General features: G+C 36.2%; 1 protein-coding gene across 2 annotated transcripts in view; it reads left to right on the forward strand.

Annotated features, from left to right (window-relative positions):
• The window catches only part of myom3 (myomesin 3), a 72,441-nt gene that overhangs the window by 39,202 nt on the left and 8,254 nt on the right, over nt 1-24,985 (forward strand). For both annotated transcript variants that reach the window (XM_055211540.2, XM_055211539.2), the window contains exons 9-24: nt 2,606-2,746; nt 4,612-4,773; nt 7,841-7,982; nt 8,314-8,513; nt 8,978-9,031; nt 11,239-11,366; nt 13,946-14,129; nt 14,498-14,672; nt 14,777-14,898; nt 16,498-16,685; nt 20,526-20,652; nt 20,805-20,986; nt 21,860-21,974; nt 22,058-22,214; nt 22,332-22,438; nt 22,792-22,836. In XM_055211540.2, the coding sequence (XP_055067515.2) occupies nt 2,606-2,746; nt 4,612-4,773; nt 7,841-7,982; nt 8,314-8,513; nt 8,978-9,031; nt 11,239-11,366; nt 13,946-14,129; nt 14,498-14,672; nt 14,777-14,898; nt 16,498-16,685; nt 20,526-20,652; nt 20,805-20,986; nt 21,860-21,974; nt 22,058-22,214; nt 22,332-22,438; nt 22,792-22,836 (2,229 nt within the window). The remainder of the gene's footprint in view (nt 1-2,605; nt 2,747-4,611; nt 4,774-7,840; nt 7,983-8,313; nt 8,514-8,977; nt 9,032-11,238; nt 11,367-13,945; nt 14,130-14,497; nt 14,673-14,776; nt 14,899-16,497; nt 16,686-20,525; nt 20,653-20,804; nt 20,987-21,859; nt 21,975-22,057; nt 22,215-22,331; nt 22,439-22,791; nt 22,837-24,985) is intronic.

Consider the following 24,985-nt stretch of genomic DNA (forward strand, 5'->3'; position numbering starts at 1 on the left):
CTTACTGACAATATCAAGCGTTGGTTGTGTGAGTGACTCCGGGCAGGGCTGCCACCACAGCAGCAAGGAGGCTCCTGATTGGTTAAATCAAAGTTAAAATTTTTCAATTCGACGCCAGCCGCAAATTCGCGTGAACCGCAAAAAGCACTTATCAACTTTCTCTGTCAACTCAGGCTTTGATCTTTAGGCTATGATTACTCCACCCGCGCATGCACATAAAAGAGTGACGTCGGCACGAACAACCAATCGGAATAGAAAATGGAGAGAACACGTACGAGCAGTGTATTTTTTTAGCGGATGAGCATGAGCTAATTATACAAAAGTATGAAGATTATAAAAAAGTATTTCAAGAGCGAAATAATACTGCCTCTGCTCTTTTTAATATAACATGTACATTAACATACTTCATTGTATAATATATTTAGGTAGGCTACCCAAAGTGAAATATGCTTTTATTAATTAATGTACACTGTTAAATTTGTTAATAATCTTACAGGGAATTTATAAAAGCCTTCTTTTAAAGACATGGTCGTGAAATGTCCGGGGAACACTATGAAGCTGTTAATGTAGCCCTACAGTGCGAGGACCACCTTGCGGATGGTTCGACAAACCGTGTTTTCCCCACCGACCGCATACTGTACCACTTGCAAAAAAGCGCAACGCAATACACATCATTTGCGGTACAGTAAGGGCATGGATTCAACGTGATACATTTCTTATGTGAGGCTAGAAGTTTGCAAAGATAAGATCCCTTCTGTGAAAAATCTAGATATTTCATACAAATAACTGGGCAAGGGAAAACTAAAAACTCTCTCTACGAAGTGCTCTTCAAACAATTTGCGCGGAGACCTCTGAGACTTATTTCTGCTTTGGATGTTTAAGCCCTCCTTTTTTTCTTAGTTTTTTCCTCTTTTTTTTCTTTAAATGCGGTATCAACACGGAAAATAGTGATTGTTAAATATGCCTTAATGTTTATATTTGAATATAAAAGTTCAATAAAAAAATACAAAGAAATCAAATTTGCGCGGAGACGCTGTAGTTACGTCAGCTATATATTTCTTTGCTCGCAGCTGATTGGTCAAACTGCAGTCTCAGATCTCGAATCCAGAACATAACCTGCCCCGGGACAGGTTAGCCGTGCAGCGTAAGATACCATGGCGACCAACACCGATTAAAGCCGCGCTACTTTCATGGTACCTAAAACCCAGGGTTGGCGCAAACTAATCTTAAACTTACCTGGCTATCCACTTAAACCGGCTTCATGGTATAGGCCCCTGAGGTTTATGTTGTCATGTTGTTTATTGGCCACCAGTTGTGTGATTGCAGTACCAGTTTTGGCCACAATCCTACATACTCTTCCTTTAAAACTAAATATATTTTCAAATTTTAAAAATATATTTAATTAAGCTTTACTTTCTACATAATGTATTTAGCATATATTAAAAATATTTTTGGCCAAAGAAATACTTTTTTTTGGAACGGTTGGGTTTGTCCATAACTATGGGTTAAACAACCCAACATTTAAAGAGTGTATCATATGCTGTTGGGCAACACACATTTAGCTGAAATTACTCTAATGTACTTTTTTTTTTTTTAAACAAATGTGACCCTGCTCATAAGGGTGAATTTCAAATTGCGATTTATTCATGAATAATAAGCTTTTCATTGATGTATGGCTTGAATAGGGGAATATTTGGGTGAGATACAACTATTTGAAAATCTGGAATCTGAGGGTACAAAATATAAATACTCAGAAAATTGCCTTTAAAGTTGTCCAAATAAAGTCTTTAGCAACACATATTACTAATGACAAATACAGTTTTGATATATTTACGGTAGGAAATATCTTTACTTAATATCCTAAAGATTTTTGGCATTACATGACCCATGCAATGTATTTTAGTTATTGTGTTACTTATGACTGGTTTTACGATCCTGGGTCACAAATCTAAATTCTCATTGCAGTCCTTCGGGTTATTTGAGAGCATAACAAGGTCAATTTTCCCAGCTGCTGGAATTCTGGCACTCTTCTCGATTCCCTGCTCCATCAGTCAATAAAAGCTGAACAAATAGATATTCAGGAATCGTGTCTTCTCAGAGATGTCCGCACCGGTCCTCTGTGATGCCCACGACATTTGTCTTGTTACGCTAATATTTGTCTTCGTCCTTGAGATTGTTTCTGGTGCTTTTGCTGGGGATAAAAACTCAATGGAGAATGAAACCAATTTTTTTTCATTACACATCAGTGATTTCAACCACGCCTGTACAACATATTCCTTAATTGAGTTTTCACTTACGTTCATTTCCACCACCCGCCATCCAACATGATGGAGAACAAGAACGACTCCTTGTCACTCCATTAATGTAATTAAAAGTGACTGAATAGTAAAACTTTAATGACTTTTGTTGGAAACTGTGTCAGCTCCAGTCTTTATATTGTTAATGGTATATCTCACTTTATATAATTCACATTTTACAAGAGCCAAATCAGATGTCACATTAAAGCCAAGGTTGTTCTGGGATGTACTTTAGGTGGATTTTCTCTTTTATAGTAGATATGTTTCGGATGTTTCGCTAACTTTTGCTCGCTCTTTTCTTCTGGAAGTTGTAGCTCCAGAACCAGAAGCTCAGTTGGGCTCCGTCTTTCCTCCAACATTTGTGAAAGAGGGTGAAGATCTCCATCTGCAGTGCAGTTTTACTTCAATGTTGCTGATGTTCCAGCAGGATGTGATGTGGTTCAGAGATGGTGAGGGTTAATATTACAAAGTTTGTTATTTATTTGCCAATCCTGATGTCACACAGTGGCACTTACTGTACAGTATAAGAAAATGTTGTAATGTTGTTGCACTACAATGAACAATCTGAGGGGCTGTCCACACGGAGACGCGAATCACTGTATACGCATAAATTTGTTATCGTGTTGGCGTTTCATCCACACGGATCCGGCGATTTCAGAGAGTGAAACCGCTATTTTTTGAAACCTGGTCCTAAAGTGGATAAATCTGAAACCGACACCCTTGCGGTTTCGTCTGTACAGCCAATCCGTATATTTTGTGAAGCGAAAACGTCATCACATCACGTGTCGGAAGCGTCACACGTAACAGCAACAACAATAACGGCGTACTATGTGATTGTGTTCGTGCTACAGAAGCAACTAAAGCCTACTAGCTTTATTACAGCAAAATCTATTGCTTCTATGCAATTGTGGTGACCAACAAGCGATCATCGACAGCAACATACGTTGGTTATGCGCATGCTCAAAGTCTTCTTCTCCGTGTATAGTGTATATCTGTAGCAGAATTACAGCGCCCCATACTGGTCCGGCATATATACTACACCGCTGTCAGTCGGTTTCAGTGGTTTCGTGTTTACGGATTATTTTTTTAGAGCAAGGAAAAAAATGATCGGATAGGGAATGCACCGGCTTCGTGTGGATATAGCCTGAAAGCTTTTTTGTTGTTTCAAGAGGGTCAAAACATATATACATTTGCCCCAACAATGAATTAAGACAACCCAACGGGGGTTAGGTTTGTCCCTGTTTGACCAACACTGTTTGACCATTTTTTAGAGTGTAGTTAAACATATTTTAAGAATGTCTTTATTTGTGAAAACGCTATAAAAATTTAATAACCAGTGTTGGCATTACAAGTAACGTGCATACGTAATAATATTACTTTTCTGAAGTAACGAGTAAAGGAATGCATTACTTTTTAAATGTACACATTAATATTTGAGTAACTTTTTAAAAAAGTAATGCAAGTTACTTTTTTAGTTTAATTAATTCGATTAAAAACAAAATGATGTACTGAATTAAACTAAACGTAGTTACATTACGCACTCTATGCGTACACGCCTGTGTGGGAACAGTTTAAGTCAGAAACTGAGATGGCAGACCAAAGCTCGACATTTCTGTGATGAAATATGCAATTTCTAAATACAGAACTTTTCAGTCATAAAAAACACCTGCAAGGCCTGAAATAGATCAAGCCTCAGCCAGGAAAAAGTAACGCAAAAGTAACTTAAAAGTAACGTAAGCATTACTTTCCATGAAAAGTAACTAAGTAATGCAATTAGTTACTTTTTTGGAAGTAACTTAATTTGTAATGCATTACTTTTAAAAGTAACTTTCCCCAACACTGGTAGTAACTTCAGAAATCACGGATAATTAGCAAACTTCAGACGCTGTGATAAATACCTACCAAGAGCAGGACTTTAAATATGTCACGTGTCTTTATGGGATCTTTCCAGCATGTGTGTGAATGCACGGACAGATTATGGAAAAACATTGCCAGTGTGAATGTACAAGTAATCAATCGATCCCGGACACATTTTTCCGTGTATTTTCTGTTATCTCTGTGTAAAAAAGGGCTTTAAATTGTGAGAGTCAGTTAGGTTATAGTATCAAGTTGCAGACAATTAAAGTCTATGGAGTGTCCTGATTTATATGGCTAGTGAAGTTGGCTGGTTGACGTTTTATATAAAAATGAATAAAATTATGAGATGCATTTATTTTAAAAAGCCATATTAATACTTTATCTTTTACATGTAGCCATCATGTCAAGCTGTGAGGAATGAATGAATGAATGATATTTTACATAACTGTTTGATCAGGTAAAGCACTGCAGCGTTGCAGTCGGGTTGAGATGCAGACGGACCTGCGATCCTCGAGTCTCACCCTGAAATGTGTTCAGAAAGAGCATGAGGGACTTTACAGCGTTCGTCTTCGCACATGGGATGGATCTGTCGAGCACAGTGCATTCGTCTATGTCAAAGGTCAGATCTCACACACTATATCTCAATCATTCCTCTAGTGGAAAATAAAGGACAGTTTGTTCTGGTGTTGACTATGCTGTTTTATTGTTATGATTAGGAACTTGAATATGCCTAATTTATTGGTTTGTCATCAGATTATATTACAAAAAAGAACATTTTCTTCAATGTGAGATTTTAGGTGTGATTTTGATTAACCCTCAATCGGTCCTTGGGGTCAATATGACCCCAAACGACATTTCATTGGTTAACAAAAAAGGTTCCCTTCATCTCAGAGATGTAAAACTTTGTGACTTTTCCTAAATAATCTATCTTTACATGCACAAAAAAACTGGGCTTGATTCGGTTGTTCTAAAGGTATGTAAAAAAATTTTTTATCAATCTGTCCCTTGGGGTCAATATGACCCCAATTGAAAGTGAATGGGAAATGCAAAAAAATGTACTTTTTTTCCATTTGTCAAAAAATAAATATCAATAAATCCAGCATAAATCTGAAAATTTTGACACAGAAATGAAGGCCTGGTACTTGTGCACAAATGCAATGCAAAAAACACATGCTCACACAAACACACACAAATACACACACACACAAACACACACAGGTGTGACTGCCACAGAGAGCATTTGTGTGGAATTTGGCAAATAAAATCAGTCACAAATGCAGAAAATAACACATAAAGGGGTGTGACATAATGCACACACATGTACACTCACAAACACGCTCACACGCGCATGCACGCACACACACACACACACACACACACACACAAACACACACACACACATGCTCTTTCTCTCTCCTTCTCATGCACACTCTCTCACACACTCTCTCTCTCTCTCTCTCTCACACACACACACACACACACACACAAACACACACACACACACACACACACACACACACACACGCGCACACATACAAACCCACACAAACACATACAAACACATACAAACACATACAAACACACGCAGACAAACGCACACACGCATGACTACCACAGAGAGCATTTATATAAAAGTTGGCAAATAAAATCAGTCACAAATGTAGAAAAAGGATACAAAGGGGTGTAACCTAATGCACGAACATGTACACTCTCTCTCTCACACACACAAACACACAAACACAAACACCCTCACATGCTCTCTCCCTCTCACACATTCTCTCAACCACACATGCTTGGCTCTCTCTCTCTCTCTCTCTCTCTCTCTCTCACACACACACACACACACACACACACACACACACACGTGCGTGCACACACGTGCGCGCACACACATTCGTGCACACACACACACAGACACACACACTTACACTCAGTCAAATTTCTATGGCATTTTGTAAAAACAGACATTTCAAAATGCATAAAAAACTATAAAAAATTACTATTTGACATAATATTTATTTTTAATATCCTTTCTAATGTTTATATAAACATAAATTTACAAAATGTATCACAAAAGTAATGATTTGAGGAGTTGTCCATATCCAGGAAAATGAATGGGTCTCTATGGGAATCTGCCGGTCTAAATGATTTAATTCCTACACTGTAATTCTCTTATGTTTTTTTCTAAAAACCGATGCCTGAATTCAACACCCCACACCAATATTAATATCTAAAAACAATTTAAATAAAATTTAGATAATAATTTATGTGAATTTTCATAAAAATTTGATATTTTTCAGGAAAGCAAATTGTGTAGTTGAGGATTTTAGTGGTAAACAGGTACAAAACTACTTCAAATCTCTCAAAACACAGCTTTATTGTATAGATGAGAAGTAAACAAAAAAAAATATTATTTGTATTATTGAAAATGTATAATTTTCTTACAATTATGCTTTCAATTTTGGGGTCATATAGACCCCAAGGGCCAGAAGTGTAAACAGAAAACGAGGAGCGTTTGAGGGTTAAATATTTATTTTAAATTAGCTACTATGCTTTATCAGGACTTCAAAATGTTTTATGGATGGTGTTTTATGGTAAATTTTTCCCACACAATTCCTGCCGATTCTGTTAATTTTGTGTTAAAATAGCATCAGTGTTGATACTGATTTGTGATAAAAAAACATTTAAAGAGTTATTTTTGACCCATCGCCCCTGATTGTAAGCAATTACTATCATTCATCAAAAAAAAGAATTCTCATAAATCTGTGATCTTTTCCGAGTAAATTTCTCTGTCAGCATGACCCATAAAAATATATATATTTAAAATATATATCTTAATATTTTTCACCAATATATTTTTAGTCATTGTTGTATATTTTGAAATATATTTTAAAAATAAACATATTTTAAAGCATTTATATTCATGTTGCATTGTAAGAAAAACTTTTGAAAAGATTAAAATAAAATATATTTAATATTTTATACATACTTATACATTTTCTACTTACACTTTATACATTTTATACAAACTTTTATATTTGTGGCAGGAAAAAAATATATTTTTGCCAAAATCTGCATCTTCATCTGATACAGGCTCAAACATAAGATCTGTTTACACACACACAGAGCTACTGAAGGAGCTGCTCTGAGAAACAGCCAATCAGAGTAGAGCTCAACATTATTATTCATGACCCTTTCAAATAAGGTAATAATAGACCATTTAATTCTAAAGGAAAATCCAAGGGTTGTAAATAGACATGTAAAACTGACTCTGGATCAATTTTGTTCTTAATAAAGCCACAAACCTTCTATTAAGATATCAAAGAATAATTTAACAGATGCATTCTTTGCATTACAAATCTGCCAGGTAACATAAAAATGTCTAAGAATAAATGCTCATAAATCTGTTGTAAGTAAACATATAAAAATGTGAGATTCCCCTGCAGCCGTGAGGTTCATGTTTGTGAAGTTAATGTATTTATAATGCATAGGAGCATTTCATTGCTCAGAGGTAGCTTTTGAATAAAGTTGTTCATTGTATTTGAATGCAGACTGATATCTTGTCAAACAAGAACCAATCACAGCTGGAGATGTACAGAAACATCTCTATTCAAACTCATTGCTCTCTAGGAGGAACATTTCAGATATAAATGAGAGTATCTTTCTTCTTCTCCATCTCTGTTTAGATGCATCAGCTGTTGTAGTTGGTGCTCCAGGTTCTCCTCTGCAGGTGAAATGTTCAGATGTAAACCGAGATTATGTCTTCCTCTCATGGACGCCACCCAGTGCGGATGGAGCTTCACCCGTTCAGGGTTATTTTATAGAGAGGTGATTCGCTGCCTTCATCATCCAGTCACACTATTCATGTATCAAGTATGAAGGTTTAAGGGATAAACTTAAATTTAAAGATATCACTATGGTGTCTGACCTTCCTGTCGCCTAGCAACATGCTACTAATCTTTTACTGAAATTTGGGTTTCATTGGTGTGTGTTGTGTTTGAGATCATGAGTGAAAATGTTTCTTGCTTACATTTCTCTGTTAAAAATGAACATAAAGGTAAGTTAGTATTAGTATTATATCACTTTTGCTCATGAAGATAAAAATGACCTTTCAGGTATTTTCTAAATGCATCACGTTTCTTTCCTCTTTCTCGAGCAGGTGTGAAATAGCCGTTGGGAAGTGGGAGCGTTGTAATGATATCGTGCAGACGGTGTGTCAGTATCCTGTGATGGGTTTGAAGGAAAACACAATGTACCAGTTCAGAGTTTGTGCAGTCAATCAGGCAGGAGTGGGTCGTGCATCTAAACCCACTGAACCCATCCTGACCTCTGACCCACTGGAGCCCAGCAGGACTACGGGTAAGAATATCAGTCTGAATTCTGGACGTTTGTTGTGGAAGACACTCAAACATTAGGCTATACATAAATTATTAAAGCAATATCGCTCTCGTAGTTGTGCACTTTTAGAATAAAGGTACAAAAGTTGTACTTTTTGTCAGTGGGGTGGTACCTTTTAAAAAGGTCCTAAAATGTACCATTTACATACATGGGTTTGACAAAATGAAATGCACACATTTGTTAAACACCTGTCATTCAAAGGGAATGCATTTATTGTGGGGCTTTTTGACGTTTCTATCCTTAGAGGAATTTATATTGTAGATTTCTTTTTTATTAGCACATAATGTGAAATAAAAACATACCCCAATGCCATCATTCCCGTGAGCTCTTTTATTAAAAGTCCTTTCTCTCTTAAAGCGTAAACTCGCTGTATGATATTGCTGACATTCATCTTTATCATCTTTCTTTCTCTTTTTCTCTCTCAGTGGTGACGGTGGACCGAGGCAGAGAGATTGTGATCACTAAAGATCAGCTGGAGGGTGAGAACATCTCTGGTGACTTCAGACCATCAAACAGATAACACCAAAGATTTATAATCTTGTGTCTGATAAGGACACAGTGGAAAGCTGAATCTGACTAAAACAAATAATTTATTGCATAAAATGTCCTTGTATCTTTTTTTTGGAGGGGGGTTGAGGTGTTCCTGACAGGTTTGTTTCGATTCATTCACCTTCTGCTGTCTCTTTCATAAATTAACCTCAGTTTGGCTTTATTATGATGAATGTTGTGTTTCAGAGAGCAGATCTGATATAAAGTGAATGCACAGGTGGTCTGAGCTCGCTCATATGGCAAAACCCATAAATGCTGAGGGAGTTTTATTAGCACTCACATTAAAATGATGATGATGATGATACGGCTCTGAAGCTTAAAGATTTAAATGATGGACCCTGCGCTGCTCACTGCCATGGCAACACAAGGGACCGATGGGCCATTATAAAGAGCCATTATAAACAAGTGCACGAGTGATTTTACTGAACGACACTTTCATTGCTTTGTGTGTGGGTCTGTGTGTGTGTTTTGCAGGCATGAATGCACAAAATGTTTTTTGCAGAACAGCTATAGATTTCCCAATGGAAACCAAGAAAATCTATAAAGTAGTTAAACTACTGCTCGCTCCGCTCACCTGTGTACATTCTCATTTCATGGGGTGGTCACGCTCGACATGGGCTCTGTTTCAAACCTTGTCGTCTACATCGTCTGCTTTCATCCAAGACAGCATCCCATCTGTGGTGGAAGTTACGGATGAAACGTTTTTGATTACTACAGCTCACTGTAGCATTTCTGCCGCATTTAAAAAAAATATTTTGTGTTTATACAAGTTTAGATATTTTTTGGAACTTTCCAAAGTTTTTTGAAGGGGATTTTGGTTGTGTAATTTGTAAGTAAGTAAAGTTCATTTATATAGCACATTTATCACAGCCACAGCACTGCTGACCAAAATCCAGAATACAAAACAGTCAAGACAGACAATACAGCATATTAATAAAACCAATTTAAAATGCCTGGGAGTACAAGTAGGTTCATTCATAAAGAAATCCACTTCTTTGAACAACAACACATAGTAAATTGTTACGAAATCACTAAAGATGCAACTAGAAACACAGCAAATCATGAAAGTCAGATTCTGACACTGAAGCAAACTTTATGGTGAGCTGAGCTGTGATGCATGTGGCTGCCACATTCGGGTTGTATTCAGTTTCAAGTAGCGTCATTTCACATTTATCTTTATATGCATATATAAATGAAAAAGAAGTGGCCCCAAAATAGATCCTTGAGGCACTCCACACGTAATAGGAGCAACAGATGAAGCAAATTTACCAAATTTAACAGAAAAAGACCTGTCTCTAAGATACTAATTGAACCATTGCAAGGCAGTACCCTCGAAACCAAATAAATGCACTATGCACAATAAATGCACAATATTATGATTTATAGTATCAAAAGCAGCTGTATGATCAAAAAGCAGCAGAACTACATTTTTACCTTTATCAACTGAAATGCATATGTCATAGAGCACTTTAAGCAAAGCTGACTCGGTACTACGATGGGAAAAAAATTGACTCTTTCACTGCAAAACCCTGTAAGTGCATGCAAGCTTTTGTGGCAAAAACCTCGTTCTTAATTTTTTTTAAACAAGATGGAGTAAACTGTTTCTGTGCCACATTCAGTTGCACTTAGAAAACTTTGCTGAAAAATTGTTGTGCCCTTTAATGGATTCTGCCAGCACATTGGTATTTCAAAAGGACCTAAGACCGGGAATAAGTGGATTTGAAGTGAAAGTATTTGATAAACGTATAATATGTGCACAGAGCATTCGGTTGATATCATCTCATTTTTGACGAAGGTGGCATTTAGCGGCTTTTGCCTCTGAGCTCTTCATATGCATTTAAGATTGTTGAACAGATCTTTAAAGCATTCAGTTAATGGTACCGCTAAGCCATGATGTGTGCATTGTGGGAGATTCCCCCCAAAATTTTTAATTCCCCAAAATATGTTCCTGCCAAAGTGAAAGTATGATTTGATGTGGTATGTAAATGTATTTTTAGTTTGTTTTAGAGTCTGTTGCAGGTTCGCACTTTTACCCGTTCACCATCAGTACCTCGTTCTCCAGCTCCTGCATGAATGTATTTTCTGCTCCCTGAAGCACCTAAGGTTATACGTTTCTGACGCTCTCCTCTGTCTACAGGTCAAATCCGAGTGCCATTTCCCCCCACTGACGTGGAAGTTTGTGAGCTTAGCGACACCTACGCTGTGCTGAGCTGGACCGAACCCGACCCAAGAGGCAGAGAACCTCTCACCTACTTCGTGGAGCGGGTAGGAGTTGACCTTCGTCCCACGCATCGCTTGTCGTTCAGCTCATTAAAAATGGCCCTGTGGGGTCCCGAGTTACTGCGTCTGTAGTCTTTACCCTCGACCGCAGGCCTTAAAGTTTGCACGCTGAGCCAGAGGACCAAATTAACGCTGCACTTTGACTGCTCAGCTCATTAGAGGCAGTGAACGCAGGTCTGCTGGGTGGCAGAAGGTGCGAAGCGAGCGCTTCATTAAAACTTGGGTCGCATAATGTGTTTCTCCTTAAACTTCAAAGCTCTTGCTGACGATTTTGACGTCTAAGATGCAGTTTCGGTTTGATTATGTGGATTCTTCAGTTCCGTGCAGCGCACAAGCGTAGGTTATGAGACTCAAAATCTGACATTGAGGTTGTATGATTTATCAAAACAACCTCATAGCACTCAGGTTTACTTTACATTCAGACGTGTGCAGATATAAATGTCAGAAATAACTTTCTCCAGAGTATAAATAATAATAGCACAGTTTTTATTGTATAACTTATATGTTTCTGAGTTTTTTAATCATATCGGCCAGCACATGGAGAAAGTCAAAATCCTTCACTTCTGAAAGTCTCATAGTGCTGGCAGTGATCTGAAGAGGCAGACTTTTCTAATATCAGTCACAAAGAAACTCACGCCGCTTTCAGACTCCATAATGAGGCAGAGAATCACAAACTGCCACAGGACTTTTATTAAAGTTTTTTATGAGACACAACATAATAAAAGCGTCTGGTCAGTCTGAAATTCTGGGGGCAGAAACACTTTCCATCTGGTTTCTTTTGTCCATCGGGTGTATTTGATTATAGACAGTACTTTATATTCTTATAGAGGCTTACTGTTTTATTCAAATGTAATTTATAGTTTAATGTTTCTTTTACATTTGGCCCTGTGGACATTTAGGAATACATTTTCTGTCCCTATGAATTTAACTTGTCTAAATTCAGTAATCAGTACATAAAAATCCTCATTTGTCTGAAAATCGGTATAAATCGTTTCACTGTGAATATTCAAGGTTTATTCATTTCACTCTTTTTTCATATCGTAGTTTAAAAAAAAGAATGTTTTTATGATGGATTTACCTTTTTAAAGACTGGAAGGCTAGGTAAAAAAAATCAACACATAAAAGGCATTTAAAAAATAAATGATAAAGGCATAAAAAATTAACTCCTGAGCATAGCTGAAGAAATTAAGAGTTTGGTTCCAAAACGCGATAAATGACATTTTTGAAAAAAAAAAATGAGTTACTGCCAAAATTAGTATTATATCAGGTCAGTATTTAAATTTAAATTCTTAATTTTACGCGAAATCCAATATCCGCCTTGTTATTCTGTCATATTTTCTCCCTTTTTCCCCAAAACGCGACAAACGCCACTCCTCTTTTTCTGCAGAATGCAATAAATCCGCTCCACAAATTACAGTGCACCACGCATTGTAAACAAACAATGGTGGCACGTTGAGGACACAGAGTCTTAGTTTTCCTTATCTACTTTGTACTTCGTGATAAACAAACAAACAAAACAAAATAATACTTTTGATGGCATTGATAAACCTGTGATGGTTTTCTATGACGGGAAAGAAATGTAAGCCATCAACATCTAATAATTTACATGAGAGGCACTCGGGAGACCACCGCTTGTTCTCCAGACAGCATCAAGTTGCTAACACATTGACCCCAGGGGAACTTATGAAAAACTTTCCATTATTTTACTCAAAGTCAACGAAAATCGAGCAGGACCAAAACATTTTACAGCTGAAGCGGCAATGTCCTAAGTATAACCGCAGCAATGACAATGATCTTAATATAACAAAGTAAGTGTTTTGATTAATGCCATTAATGTTTTTTTTTATCAGTGTATACCACTAGTCAACTAAATGAATATAACATGGCAAAGATGAATGCACATTTATACATTGATTGAATAGATTTATAGCATTTTGAAAAAAAAACTTTTTTTTGGATTTATTTCATTTTGTGGAAAAAAATATTTGTTTTATAATAAATCTTTGAAAATCAAGTTATGGATTTTAATTTTTTATGTTTTTATAACCTAAAGATGCCATGTGAAAGCTTTTAACACAAAATAGTGGTTTTCATCTTGTCACTTTCCTGCCATAGAAAACACGTTTTTATTTGTCAAAATGGATTTTTTGCGTTTTGGAACCAAACTCTTCAAATATTAAAAATATAAAATAATCTTTAAAGGAACAGTATGTAGGATTGTGGCTAAAACTGGTACTGCAATCACACAACTGGTGCCCAATACACAAAATGACAACATAAACATCAGTTGAGGGCTGCAACTCCACTTTTTAAATGACAATATCCTGGCCAGACCACTGTTGTCAGTGATATAAGTATTTGAAATGAAAATGATTTCTTAATGTCTAGTGACATATCAGGGCCATTTTATGATTAATTGATATAAATTTCTTACATACTGGTCCCCAATAAAAACACAAAACAGAATTGGATGATAGCAAAGAATCAAAGATGAAATAATCCAGCAAATATTATCAGACAGTATTTTGATAAGATGTGTGTTAATGATTGATGATATGTTTCAGTCTATAGCAGGTAAAGAGAGCTGGCACCTGGCCAGTATGGATCAGATCGTTCTCTCCACAAGATTTGCTGCGTTTGACCAACAGAAGGGGAAGTCGTACTGTTACCGCGTTCGATCCGTCAACAAGTTTGGCATTAGTGAGCCGTCACTGCCCAGTGCACCTGTTTCACTGGGGAAACCAATGGGTGAGTGAGAGAGAAAGAGATAGAGATCATAGGTAATGCATGCTGTCATTTATATTCAGAAACTGTGATGTGCTTTATTTTCCATGCAATTCGAATGCAAGGTCATTTTTAATGCCAACAAAAGGCCATAAAAAAAGTAGTTCATATGACTTGTGCCCAGAACTTTCACTCCACTTAAATTTAATTTACCCTTCCAAATAAAGTGGGTCATTTGATGTGCGAATGCTATTTGACATCAGTGATGTCATGCCTTTGATGTGTGCACACAGCATATTTAAATAGACATTACCATGACTAAAAGAGACAGCGCACAGGATGTTATCAGTAAATTAATCTATCAGTCTTGAAATGGTGTTCGGTGATTTTAGGAGTTCCAGCCCGCCCCCATGACATCATGCCTATCCGAGAAGGTAACAACTCAGTCCTGCTTCAATGGAAAGAGCCCAAAATCACAGAGGGAATTCTGGGATACTACCTGTACTGCAGTGAGGTTGGAAGTGGACGGTGGAGGACCATCAACAATAAACCCATCACCAATACGAGGTCTCTGTCTGTTACCTTTTCTTTAAGATGTATGATAAAAATACACTTCTTACTCATATCAACATTACTGGTCAATATAATATCTCTCTCTGTCTTTCTCTCAGATTCACAGTGGACGGACTGACGACTAATAAACAGTATATTTTCCGTCTGAAGTCTGTGGGATTGGCTGGAAATAGCATCTACTCGGACGAATCTCCTGCTGTTCGAGTCAAATCAGCTAAATGTAAGAGTGTGACCTGTAGCTGTTCAGTCAGATGACCTTCAGTATGCTCACATCTGCTGTCTGCACTCTCATTTAACTCATAAACAGACACAGCAGTAGATTGGGTTGATCATATCTTAGTGCATCATCACTGCATAGTCAAAAATGATTTGACGTACACCTCCGGGTGTCCACGTACAGCGGTTTTAAATAAAAAGCGTCTGCTAAAGTAATAAATGTAAACTTTTTCATATTTGGAATGAAGAGTGTGTGTAGATTTTGGCAGCATCTAGTGGTGAGACTGCGAATTGCAACGCACGGCTCAGTCCACAGCTCACCCCTCCCTTTCGAAACATGTAGTAAAGCTATACGGTAGTCGCCCCAGGATAAACACGTAGTGTTTAAAAAAAAATGTGTGGTGCAAAATGGAGACATTCATGTAAGGGGACCCACGGTGTATTTAAATAAAATCGGCTCATTCTAAGGTAATAAAAACAATACAGTTCATTACGTAAGGTCTTTATTCACCACTGACAGATACAGTTATGTATATTATATTGCATTTCTGTCCATAGATCCTCCTAACTGTGCGTTCTTACCAGACGTGAATGAAGCAAATAAATCGCGCTATTCGCGTGTAGTTGGACGCGTGAACATTTTGAGTGAACATTCTGTGAATACGCTCAATTTGCCGGATTTAGCTAGCTTGTAGTCTCAATATGTATATAGCTCATATTGATTAAAGAGCATTTTTTACAACTTACCAGATTGTTCGACCTCCTCACTCGCTTTCTTCCAAGCAAGATCCTCTTTATTCCTGTTTCTATAAAAGTATGAAGATGTGTCGCACAGCTCCAGGTGTCCACATACAGCAACTATGGTTTTGTCCTCTATTGTTTTGTATTTCTGCCCTGGCTCGCTACGTTGTAATCACTTCACTAATAGAGCAAGCTCCTGATTGGGTAACGCACTGCGAATATCCGCCAAAGTTCAACTTGCACAATTTGCGCGAATCACGTGCCCAAAAATTTGTGCCTCGTCATTTGTGCCACCTCATTCACGCAAATCGCGCCGCAGGATGTCTATCGCGTCTTTGCATTGACTAACATGTAAATCATTTGTGCTTAATGCTTCATTCGCATCTGAACACACCATAAAATTACAAAGTTCACTTTTTGACTGCATTTCTGGGTTACTATAGGGAGCGTTTCTTCTGGTTAAATTATTAAATGGATTATGCACTCTAAGAAAGGATGTTAATTTTTTTTGTTATGCTATTTAACACATTATTCATTTCATCAATAGTCATTTTGTGTTGATGTTGTGTTAAAATAAATAAAAGTGACAAGACAACTTTTAAAAGTAACACAAACATGCGTAACATGTGTTTCAAAAATAACACAGAGATGTGTGTATTTTGGAACGAACAATGCATTTAGTGTGTTGTCCCAAAACACGTGTTTAACACATCCGAGGCATGGAAAGTTGTTTCTAACTTTTCCAGTGGGAGACATGTCACATGTACATCTAAATGGTAATAAAATCACATGAATGTTACCCAAACTCCAGTATAAACAATTTGACTCCAATACGTGGCCTGTTGTCTCTCCATTACTGCAGATGTTCCTTCCTGTCCATCAGCCATCACTGTACTGCACTGCACAGGAGATGAGATGCTGATTGGCTGGAGAGCACCTGCCAATCACGGAGGAGATCCTGTGCGTGGATACTACCTGGACCAGAGGCAGAAATCCCAGGACACCTGGAGAGAGGTCAACGTCAAGCCCGTTACAGACAGAATGTACAAGGTGTGCCCACATCTGCATATAATCCCTATAAACACATGCATGACATGACAGTTACAACCAATCAGAGATTAGTTCCTGTTTTAAGGTATACAAACTTTGTTTATCTTCATTATTCAGTGTCATCTTGTGTACTTATTTTTTTGTTGATGGATAATGAGGATAAATGATTGTCACTTATTCTGAGTTAGGGTCTACACTGCAAAAAAATGACTTTCTTACTTAGTATTTTTGTCCTGTTTTCAGTATAAATATCTAAAAATTCTTAAATCAAGATGTATTTATTTTTGATGAGCAAAATAAGAAAATAAGTCTAGTTTTTAGACAAAAAATATATAAATAAGTGATTTTGTGCATAAAACAAGCAAAAAAAAATGTCAATGAGGTAAGCAAATTTTTCTTGAATTTTTCTTGAATTTAGTGTTTAATAAAAATTTTCAAGATATTTTTGCTTTTTTATGCACAAAATCACTTACATTTGATATTTTTGGTGTCAAAATTAGACTTATTTTCTTGGGTCGTTTTGCTCATCAAGAAAAAGCATCTTAATTTAAGAATTTTTAGATATTTGTACTGAAAACAAGAAAAAATACTAAGAATTTTTTGCTGTGTACAATTTACATGAACACAATACTTTTATTATATAGATGCAGGTATTTGGTAAGTGCACACACTGCAAAAAATGATTTTCAAGAAAAAAAATTCTCAGTACTTTTGTTTTGTTTTCAGTAAAATTATCTAAAAATTCTTAAATCAAGATGCTTTTTCTTGATGAGCAAAATGACCTAAGAAAATACATTTATTTTTAGACAAAAAAATATATATAAATAAGTGATTTTGTGCATAAAACAAGCAAAAAAATCTGTCAATGGGGCAAGCAAATTTTTCTTGAATTTAGTGTTTAAGAAAAATTTTGAAGATTTTTTTTGCTTACCCCATTGGCAGATTTTTTTATGCACAAAATCACTTAAATTTGATATGTTTGGTCTTAAAACTAGACTTATTTTCTTGGGTCGTTTTGCTCATCAAGAAAAGCATCTTAATTTAAGATTTTTTAGATATTTTTACTGAAAACAAGACAAAAATACTAAGTTTTTTATTTCTTGAAAATAATTTTTTGCAGTGTAGTGCTGGCTTAATCTAAACCCTGTCTGGGAAACTGCCCCATAAAGTACAAAACACATTTAATGTGCAAGCAAAAGTGATGCTTGTCTTAACAAACATCACATATAAGACAAGAAAGCTTAATTTATAATTGACCTTGTGAGGTTAAAGGTCATCTGCTGTCATGTTTTACTAAGCTTTTGGATGCACAGCGCCCTCTACTGGATTGAAATGGCTGCCGTGACATCGTCATGTCTCTTACTATTAACACATCCTCTTGTTTTTTGGAGGTTGCTTAGCTCTCTTCTCTCATCAGATGGGTCAATGTACATGATGTCTATTAGAATACATTGATCTTTTCGAGCACTTTGCGTTCATTGCATGTAAATCCAATGTTATTGATTCCAGCCAGAAGCGTTCATCTCATCGAGGAGTCAGAAAGGCAGAGTCACCTGTCCAAACTCATTAAAGTCAATGAGAGGCCTTACCACCCTTCATTGAAATCCTGTAGCGCTCCTGAGATGGATGCCTGCCATCTAGTGGTCTTTCCCGATAGCTTTTAAACCTCCAGATAAGGCTGTGATTTGATAAAAGGATTCAGGCTATGGTTAATCACCGCCCGGTCTAAAGGTTCCAGAAATGGGGGTGTTGTTAAATCCGATCCCACTACATATGACTATCTGACCGCTCTTGTCAATCTGTTCCTGTCTTAGTGTTTATCATTTAAGTGCTTCTTCAGCTAAATGCCTCTCAATATAGACATCAACCACCATATCAATGCAGTGGGTCACATCAATGAATAAAGCCTTTGAGTTGTATCTTGTTTCCAGTATCGCATGAAATCTGTGTTTCTGTTTTGGGTTGCTCTGATACTCCATGTTATCTGCAAAGTGAATTAATGAATAATTGGGAGCTGGGATAGAACATTTCTGGAATTCTGGATCAGGATTTGACTTTCCGGATATGTGTTTTCCCTTTATTTTAGGTGTTATTTTCACACACCGTTTTTCTACGAAGGGGTATTGAGGCCAAGCTAAACTTAAAAAAATAAAACCATCTTGAGATTAAATTCATTATAATGAGAGATTTAAGTAGTAGTTTTTAGAAAAAAGTCCAAATAAATAAAATTACGAGATTAAAGTCAACATTTCGAGAATAAAGTTGTAAAGAAAATAAAGTCAATACTACAAGAATGAAGTTGTAATATTTCAAGAATAAAGTCAATATAACAAGAATGAAGATGTAATATTGTTTTATTATTAAGGCAGGTATGTTATTTGATATCTGCTTTGCAGATCTGCTTGTTTACATCACTTAAAACACGTTAATGTAAAAATTCTCTAAATATTACGACTTTATTCTCAAAATATTTAGACTTTTTTCTCGTTGTATTACAACTTTATTCTCATTAAATTACGACTTTATTTTAATTATATTGACTTTATTCTCATTATATTTTTACTTTACTCTCATTCTATAACGACTTTTTTCTCGTTATATTACAACTTTATTCTTGTTATATTACGACTTTATTCTTGTTACGGTTTTATTTTTTGTTATATTGATTTTTTTTCTTGAAATATTTTGACTTTTTTTCATTATATTACGACTTTATTTTTGTATTACGACTTTATTCTTATAATATTGACTTTATTTTCAAAATATAACAACTTTTTTCTCGTTATATTATGACTTTATTCTTGTATTATGACTTTATTCTCGTTATATTACGACTTTATTTTAGTTATATTGACTTTATTCTCAAAATATTTTGACTTTATTCTTGTTATATTACGACTTTCTTCTTGTTACAACTTTATTTTTGTTATATTGATTTTATTCTCAAAATATTTTGACTTTATTCTCATTATATTACGACTTTATTTTTGTATTACGACTTTATTCTCATAATATTGACTTTATTTTCAAAATATAACAACTTTTTTTCTCATTATATTATGACTTTATTCTTGTATTATGACTTTATTCTCGTTATATTACAACTTTATTTTAGTTATATTGACTTTATTCTCAAAATATTTTCACTTTATTCTCGTTATATTACGACTTTATTTTTGTTATATTGGTTTCATTCTCTAAATAATTTGACTTTATTCTCATTATATTACGACTTTATTTTTGTATTACGACTTTATTCTTGTAATATTGACTTTATTTTCAAAATATAACAACTTTTTTTTTTCGTTATATTATGACTTTATTCTTGTATTATGACTTTATTCTCGTTATATTGACTTTATTCTCAAAATATTTTCACTTTATTCTCGTTATATTACGACTTTATTTTTGTTATATTGGTTTCATTCTCTAAATAATTTGACTTTATTCTCATTATATTACGACTTTATTTTTGTATTACGACTTTATTCTTGTAATATTGACTTTATTTTCAAAATATAACAACTTTTTTTTTCGTTATATTATGACTTTATTCTTGTATTATGACTTTATTCTCGTTATATTGACTTTATTCCCAAAATATTTATACTTTATTCTCGTTATATTATGGCTTTATTTTCATTATATTGACTTCATTCTCAAAATATTTTGACTTTATTCTTGTTATATTATGGCTTTTTTCTTGAAAAACTACTAGTTAAATCTTGCATTATAATTGCTTTAATCTCGAGATGGTTGTATTTTTTAATTTTAGCTTTGCCCTAATCCTCGTTGGTAGTTTTTACCCTCATCTGTTCTTGTGTGTTTATTTGGTTTTAGGTTACAGGTCTACAGGAAGGCAGTTTTTATCAGTTCAGAGTCTTCGCAGCCAATATCATTGGACTTGGAAAACCCTCAGAGCCGAGTGAGATGTTTCTGTGTGAGCCGTGGACGATGCCAGAGCCTGGTAATAAAATAAAATATTTATTATTTTGTTCCTCTTCAACTTAATTTAGGTTTCTTTATGACTGTTCAAATGTTTATGATATAATATAAAAATATTTTAGATCTATTGGTTGTAGTGATGTATCACCATTTAAATATGTTGATGTTTCACAGGATGCCCATATGATCTGGAGTTCAGAGAAGTCAGATGCAACTCTCTTGTGTTGTTGTGGGCGGAGCCTGTTTACAAGGGCCAATCAGCGATCAGTGGGTATGTGGTGGAGATCAGTCAGGGGGCGGAGTCTGAAGATTGGACCCCTGTGACAAGAGAGCCAGTGACAGAAACTCACCTAAAGGTCCGTTCTGTCTCTGGTTTATTACTTTAAATTTAGGATAGGAACACTAAACCAATGTTAACAGAGCAGCGCAGACTGTAAGGTGGGCTAATTAAAAATGTATTTGCTTGCCCTTGAAATACATTTTTAAATATGTTGATATATGAAGGTTAAAACTAAATATATTTACAAATTCCAAAATTAATTGAGCATTACTTTCTACAAAATGTATTTAGCATATACTTAAAATATATTTTTGTCCAGATACATTTTTTTTTTTTTTTTGCCGTATGGGTTTGGTTGTCTAAAAGCCCACTTACTAAATATATCTTAAGGGTTAGTTTGAAGAGACTAGACCTGTTGTTAGTTTATTTTTCTACTTTTAAATATTTGTTTTATACTTCTTTTTCGAAGCACCTTGGGCAATGTCTGCCATAATATATGTGCTATATAAATAAAAGGGAAAAAATGAATCGGCCAAAAAAGGGCCGACGGTGACTGACTTTAGCCGACGTTATGGAACACACTGAAAGTCCAACCATCGGCTTGATGTGTACCTCACTTTAAAGATTAAAGTTAATTCATCTTAATGACTTGAATCTTTGATGGTGTTCTCCAAATTGATTCTTTCACTGATTCATTCTGTAAGAGGCACTTTTGGTGGTGGCCAATGTGTTTATATAAATATTATGATCAAAACTTTTGGCATTTTAAGATAAAGAAGCTCAAACATTGCTAACTGACCTTTTATTAGTAATTGTTGATGTGATCATGGACATGAAAGGCATTTTTTGGAAAGAAAATCATGGGAAAAATGTATGATTTAAATAAAAGAGTGGTTAATGACTCAATGTCAAAAGAGAAGTGAATTTGTTTTGTATGTGTGTTGATCAGATATCAGGTCTGCAAGCGGGTCAGACGTATCGTCTGCGTGTGTTTGCCATCAACGGCGCTGGCGTCGGGATGCCATCGGTTCCCTCTGAGGCGGTGAAATCCGAGACTAAAGCAGGTCAGCTCTCAGGACATCTGCATAATGACTTCATTTCCTCCTATCACAAAGCGAGCTGCTTTTAAACTTTATCCTGCCGACAGGGACCAAAGAGATTCAGATTGGAGTCGATAATGACGGCTTCATTTTCCTGAGCTTTGAAGGTCCTGAAACAGATGAAAGAGATTTCTTTAAGTGGAATAAGAACTACAGCGATGCTATCGATGCTGGAAGAGCTCGTCTGGAGAACAAAAACAACAGGTGACTAGATAATGTCTCATCAACATTACAAACGACACTGTCATTTTCTCTAATGTGTCCTGGAGGTCCCCTGAAGGTTTTTAATCAATTTATAACCCTCACGCGTGTGTCCCACAGGTCTGTTTTGACCTTCACTGACGCCTCACAGGAGGATTTGGGTCTGTACACAGTGGAGCTGAGCGAAAACCCCGACATCTCCTCTAGTTTCACCTTCACTGCTGAGGGTACACATCATCACATGAACACATTCATATACAGTAACACCCTTTACATCTGTTCAACATAAAACCTGATAGATAGCGTGTCTGTTCATAGCACGACCTCAGTATTTTATCATCAAGAGTCATTGCTTTATCCTTGCCGAGGTCTTTTAACCCTACATCATGTTTTACAAGATCTGTGCTATACAATGCAGTGAATAAGAAGGACGGAGGTCTGATTCTGTCGTATAACTTCAATCACCATGAGACTGACTTTATTCTCAAAGGTTGTATCGTGCAGAGGCCGGACAATATCTTGGTGCACATGGTGTGAAGTGTTTTATAAGACTTTGCAGTTGTGCAATCTTGTGTTTCAGATTTGGAAAGACTCACAGAGCTGAGCTGGCACATCAGAAACCCACGTAAGTAAGACAAATGGCACAAATATACATCAGAAAATGAGTCCAGTTCTGACTCTTCTGATATAGCAAAAAGAAAAACGTTCCCAACATCAGGTTGTGAAACGCTGTTTCTCATGTTAATCTGGAGTACCTATACCCAGGGTTTAATTTGGGCCGGGGCCGACCGGCACATAGGCTGAAGGTTTCTCTCCGCTCCGCACCTGTGTACCCGCTGCGCTGGTGTGTGTGCACTGACGTGAAGCGAATAATGACGTATTTTCATTCATAGGCTTCACGCTTGTGTGCGCGGGGCACCCACAAAAAAAAATGATTGCATGACTGGGGTTTTAGCACTCATTGGCACATCTTTTTTGGGTATCTTATGCCTAGAATTAGTCAAGGAGGTTGATTCTTATTAAAACTATATAAACGTCCTTCAAAGTTTGATCAGTTGTGCATAATGACATGTGCAACAAATGCAAATAGGTTGTCAGACTCATAGATTTGCATAATTTAAAGTATAGATGCTTTTTTTAAAATATTTTGGGTCAACCTTTGGCACAGCTTTAAAGCTGAAATTTATAAAATCCTATAAGAGGTCCAGAATGTCATTAAAACAAAACAGTAGCTTTGCTGTCATCAGTATTAAATATGTTACCCCTCGAACCCCCCCCCCTCCCCACAGAGCCACCCCACATAACAAATCTCAATTTAACCACTGCCTATAGAGTAGTGCTACATCCTTCATATCTCCGAAGAGTCTTTTTATCAGATTTATAAAACAAGACAGATCAGCTCTAGCAAATGTTTCCGGAAAAACACGACCCCATTTAGGCGTCCCGCGGGAGGAGCAAGTCACGAGCAAGCAGCACACGCAAAACATTATCCCACTTTCTCCTGATAATGATTCACTACATGTTCGTGACGTTTATATTATATGCACTTACGCATCGATTTCCAAAAAACACAGACATTTGATGCAGTTTTACATACCGCCTGCGACAGGGGCTTGGCTAGACCCCTTTTACTGGGGCACGTGCCCCAGTGTAAATCTTTTGTGCCCCTGTGTAAATCTCAAGTTTACATTTTAGCAGTTAACTAGTATATTCCTTTACAAAGACAATCGCGGCAAAATTGATCTATATGCAATGTAGTTACCCAAATCACGTTTGAAAAAGCGACGCAGCAGTCGCACTGACGCGTGCACGCCCCAATTTATGTCAACAAACATATTTTCTCTCCTGTCATTATTTCCAAACATTATAATGTTAATAATGTTGTATATATGAAGATGATACTTAAATATTTTTAAATAAATGTTTGTCTTTCCCAGTACTTGTTGCAATGTTGGAATAGTGGGTTAAGCAGAGGAAATTGTATCTTGCACACCGCAGGCTTTCAAGAAAAAGTAAAAAAAAAAAAGATGGGGGCCCCGTGCCCCAGTAGAGTTTTATGTCTAGCAACGCCCCTGGCCTGCGACTCATGACCAGGTTGGGACCGCCCCATTTCAACAAAATCCAGCATTAAACAAATATACACGCAAAACTCCACTGCAACCTCGGATAAACAACATTATCCATTGTTTCCATTATGCTGGCTTATTTGGAAAGCTGAACACGTCTTTCTTCTCCTTACATCTAAAAACACACATCTTCTTTCATGCCATGGTTGAGTCTGGATATAAAACAAAGCTGTCACGTGTAGCGATGTCTGTGACTTGCTTTAGGATGTCACTTTAACTATTGGTTTATTCAAATTTTTTTCCGGATATTTAAACAATTGTCCCTGACGTTAGGGTTATATTTGGGTTTGGGTTAAGATCTAATTTTATGTAACAGAAAGTCGTTAATAACCCTAACCCAGGCGACAATGGTAAGAAAATAGGAAAAACAATCGAGTAACCAATATGTGAAGCTGACACGGAAAAGAAAGTCTGTGGTACGGACACGGACAAATGCGGAGATCCGTGAAAATAACACGGATAAATTAGCAAAATATATCATGGAAATTCGTCAGATCAGGCTGGCTTTTTTGACACTTTGCATTTGTTAAGCATCAGGATTACAACTTTTAAACTGTGTTACTAAGTCAGAATGAATGAAATAGCATTAAGCTCCTATTCTTTAAATGAAAACTACTCATTATAATTACTAGTCTGATGAATCAACAA

The sequence above is a fragment of the Misgurnus anguillicaudatus genome, chromosome 10 (assembly GCF_027580225.2).
Source record: "Misgurnus anguillicaudatus chromosome 10, ASM2758022v2, whole genome shotgun sequence".
NCBI classification, from domain to species: domain Eukaryota; kingdom Metazoa; phylum Chordata; class Actinopteri; order Cypriniformes; family Cobitidae; genus Misgurnus; species Misgurnus anguillicaudatus.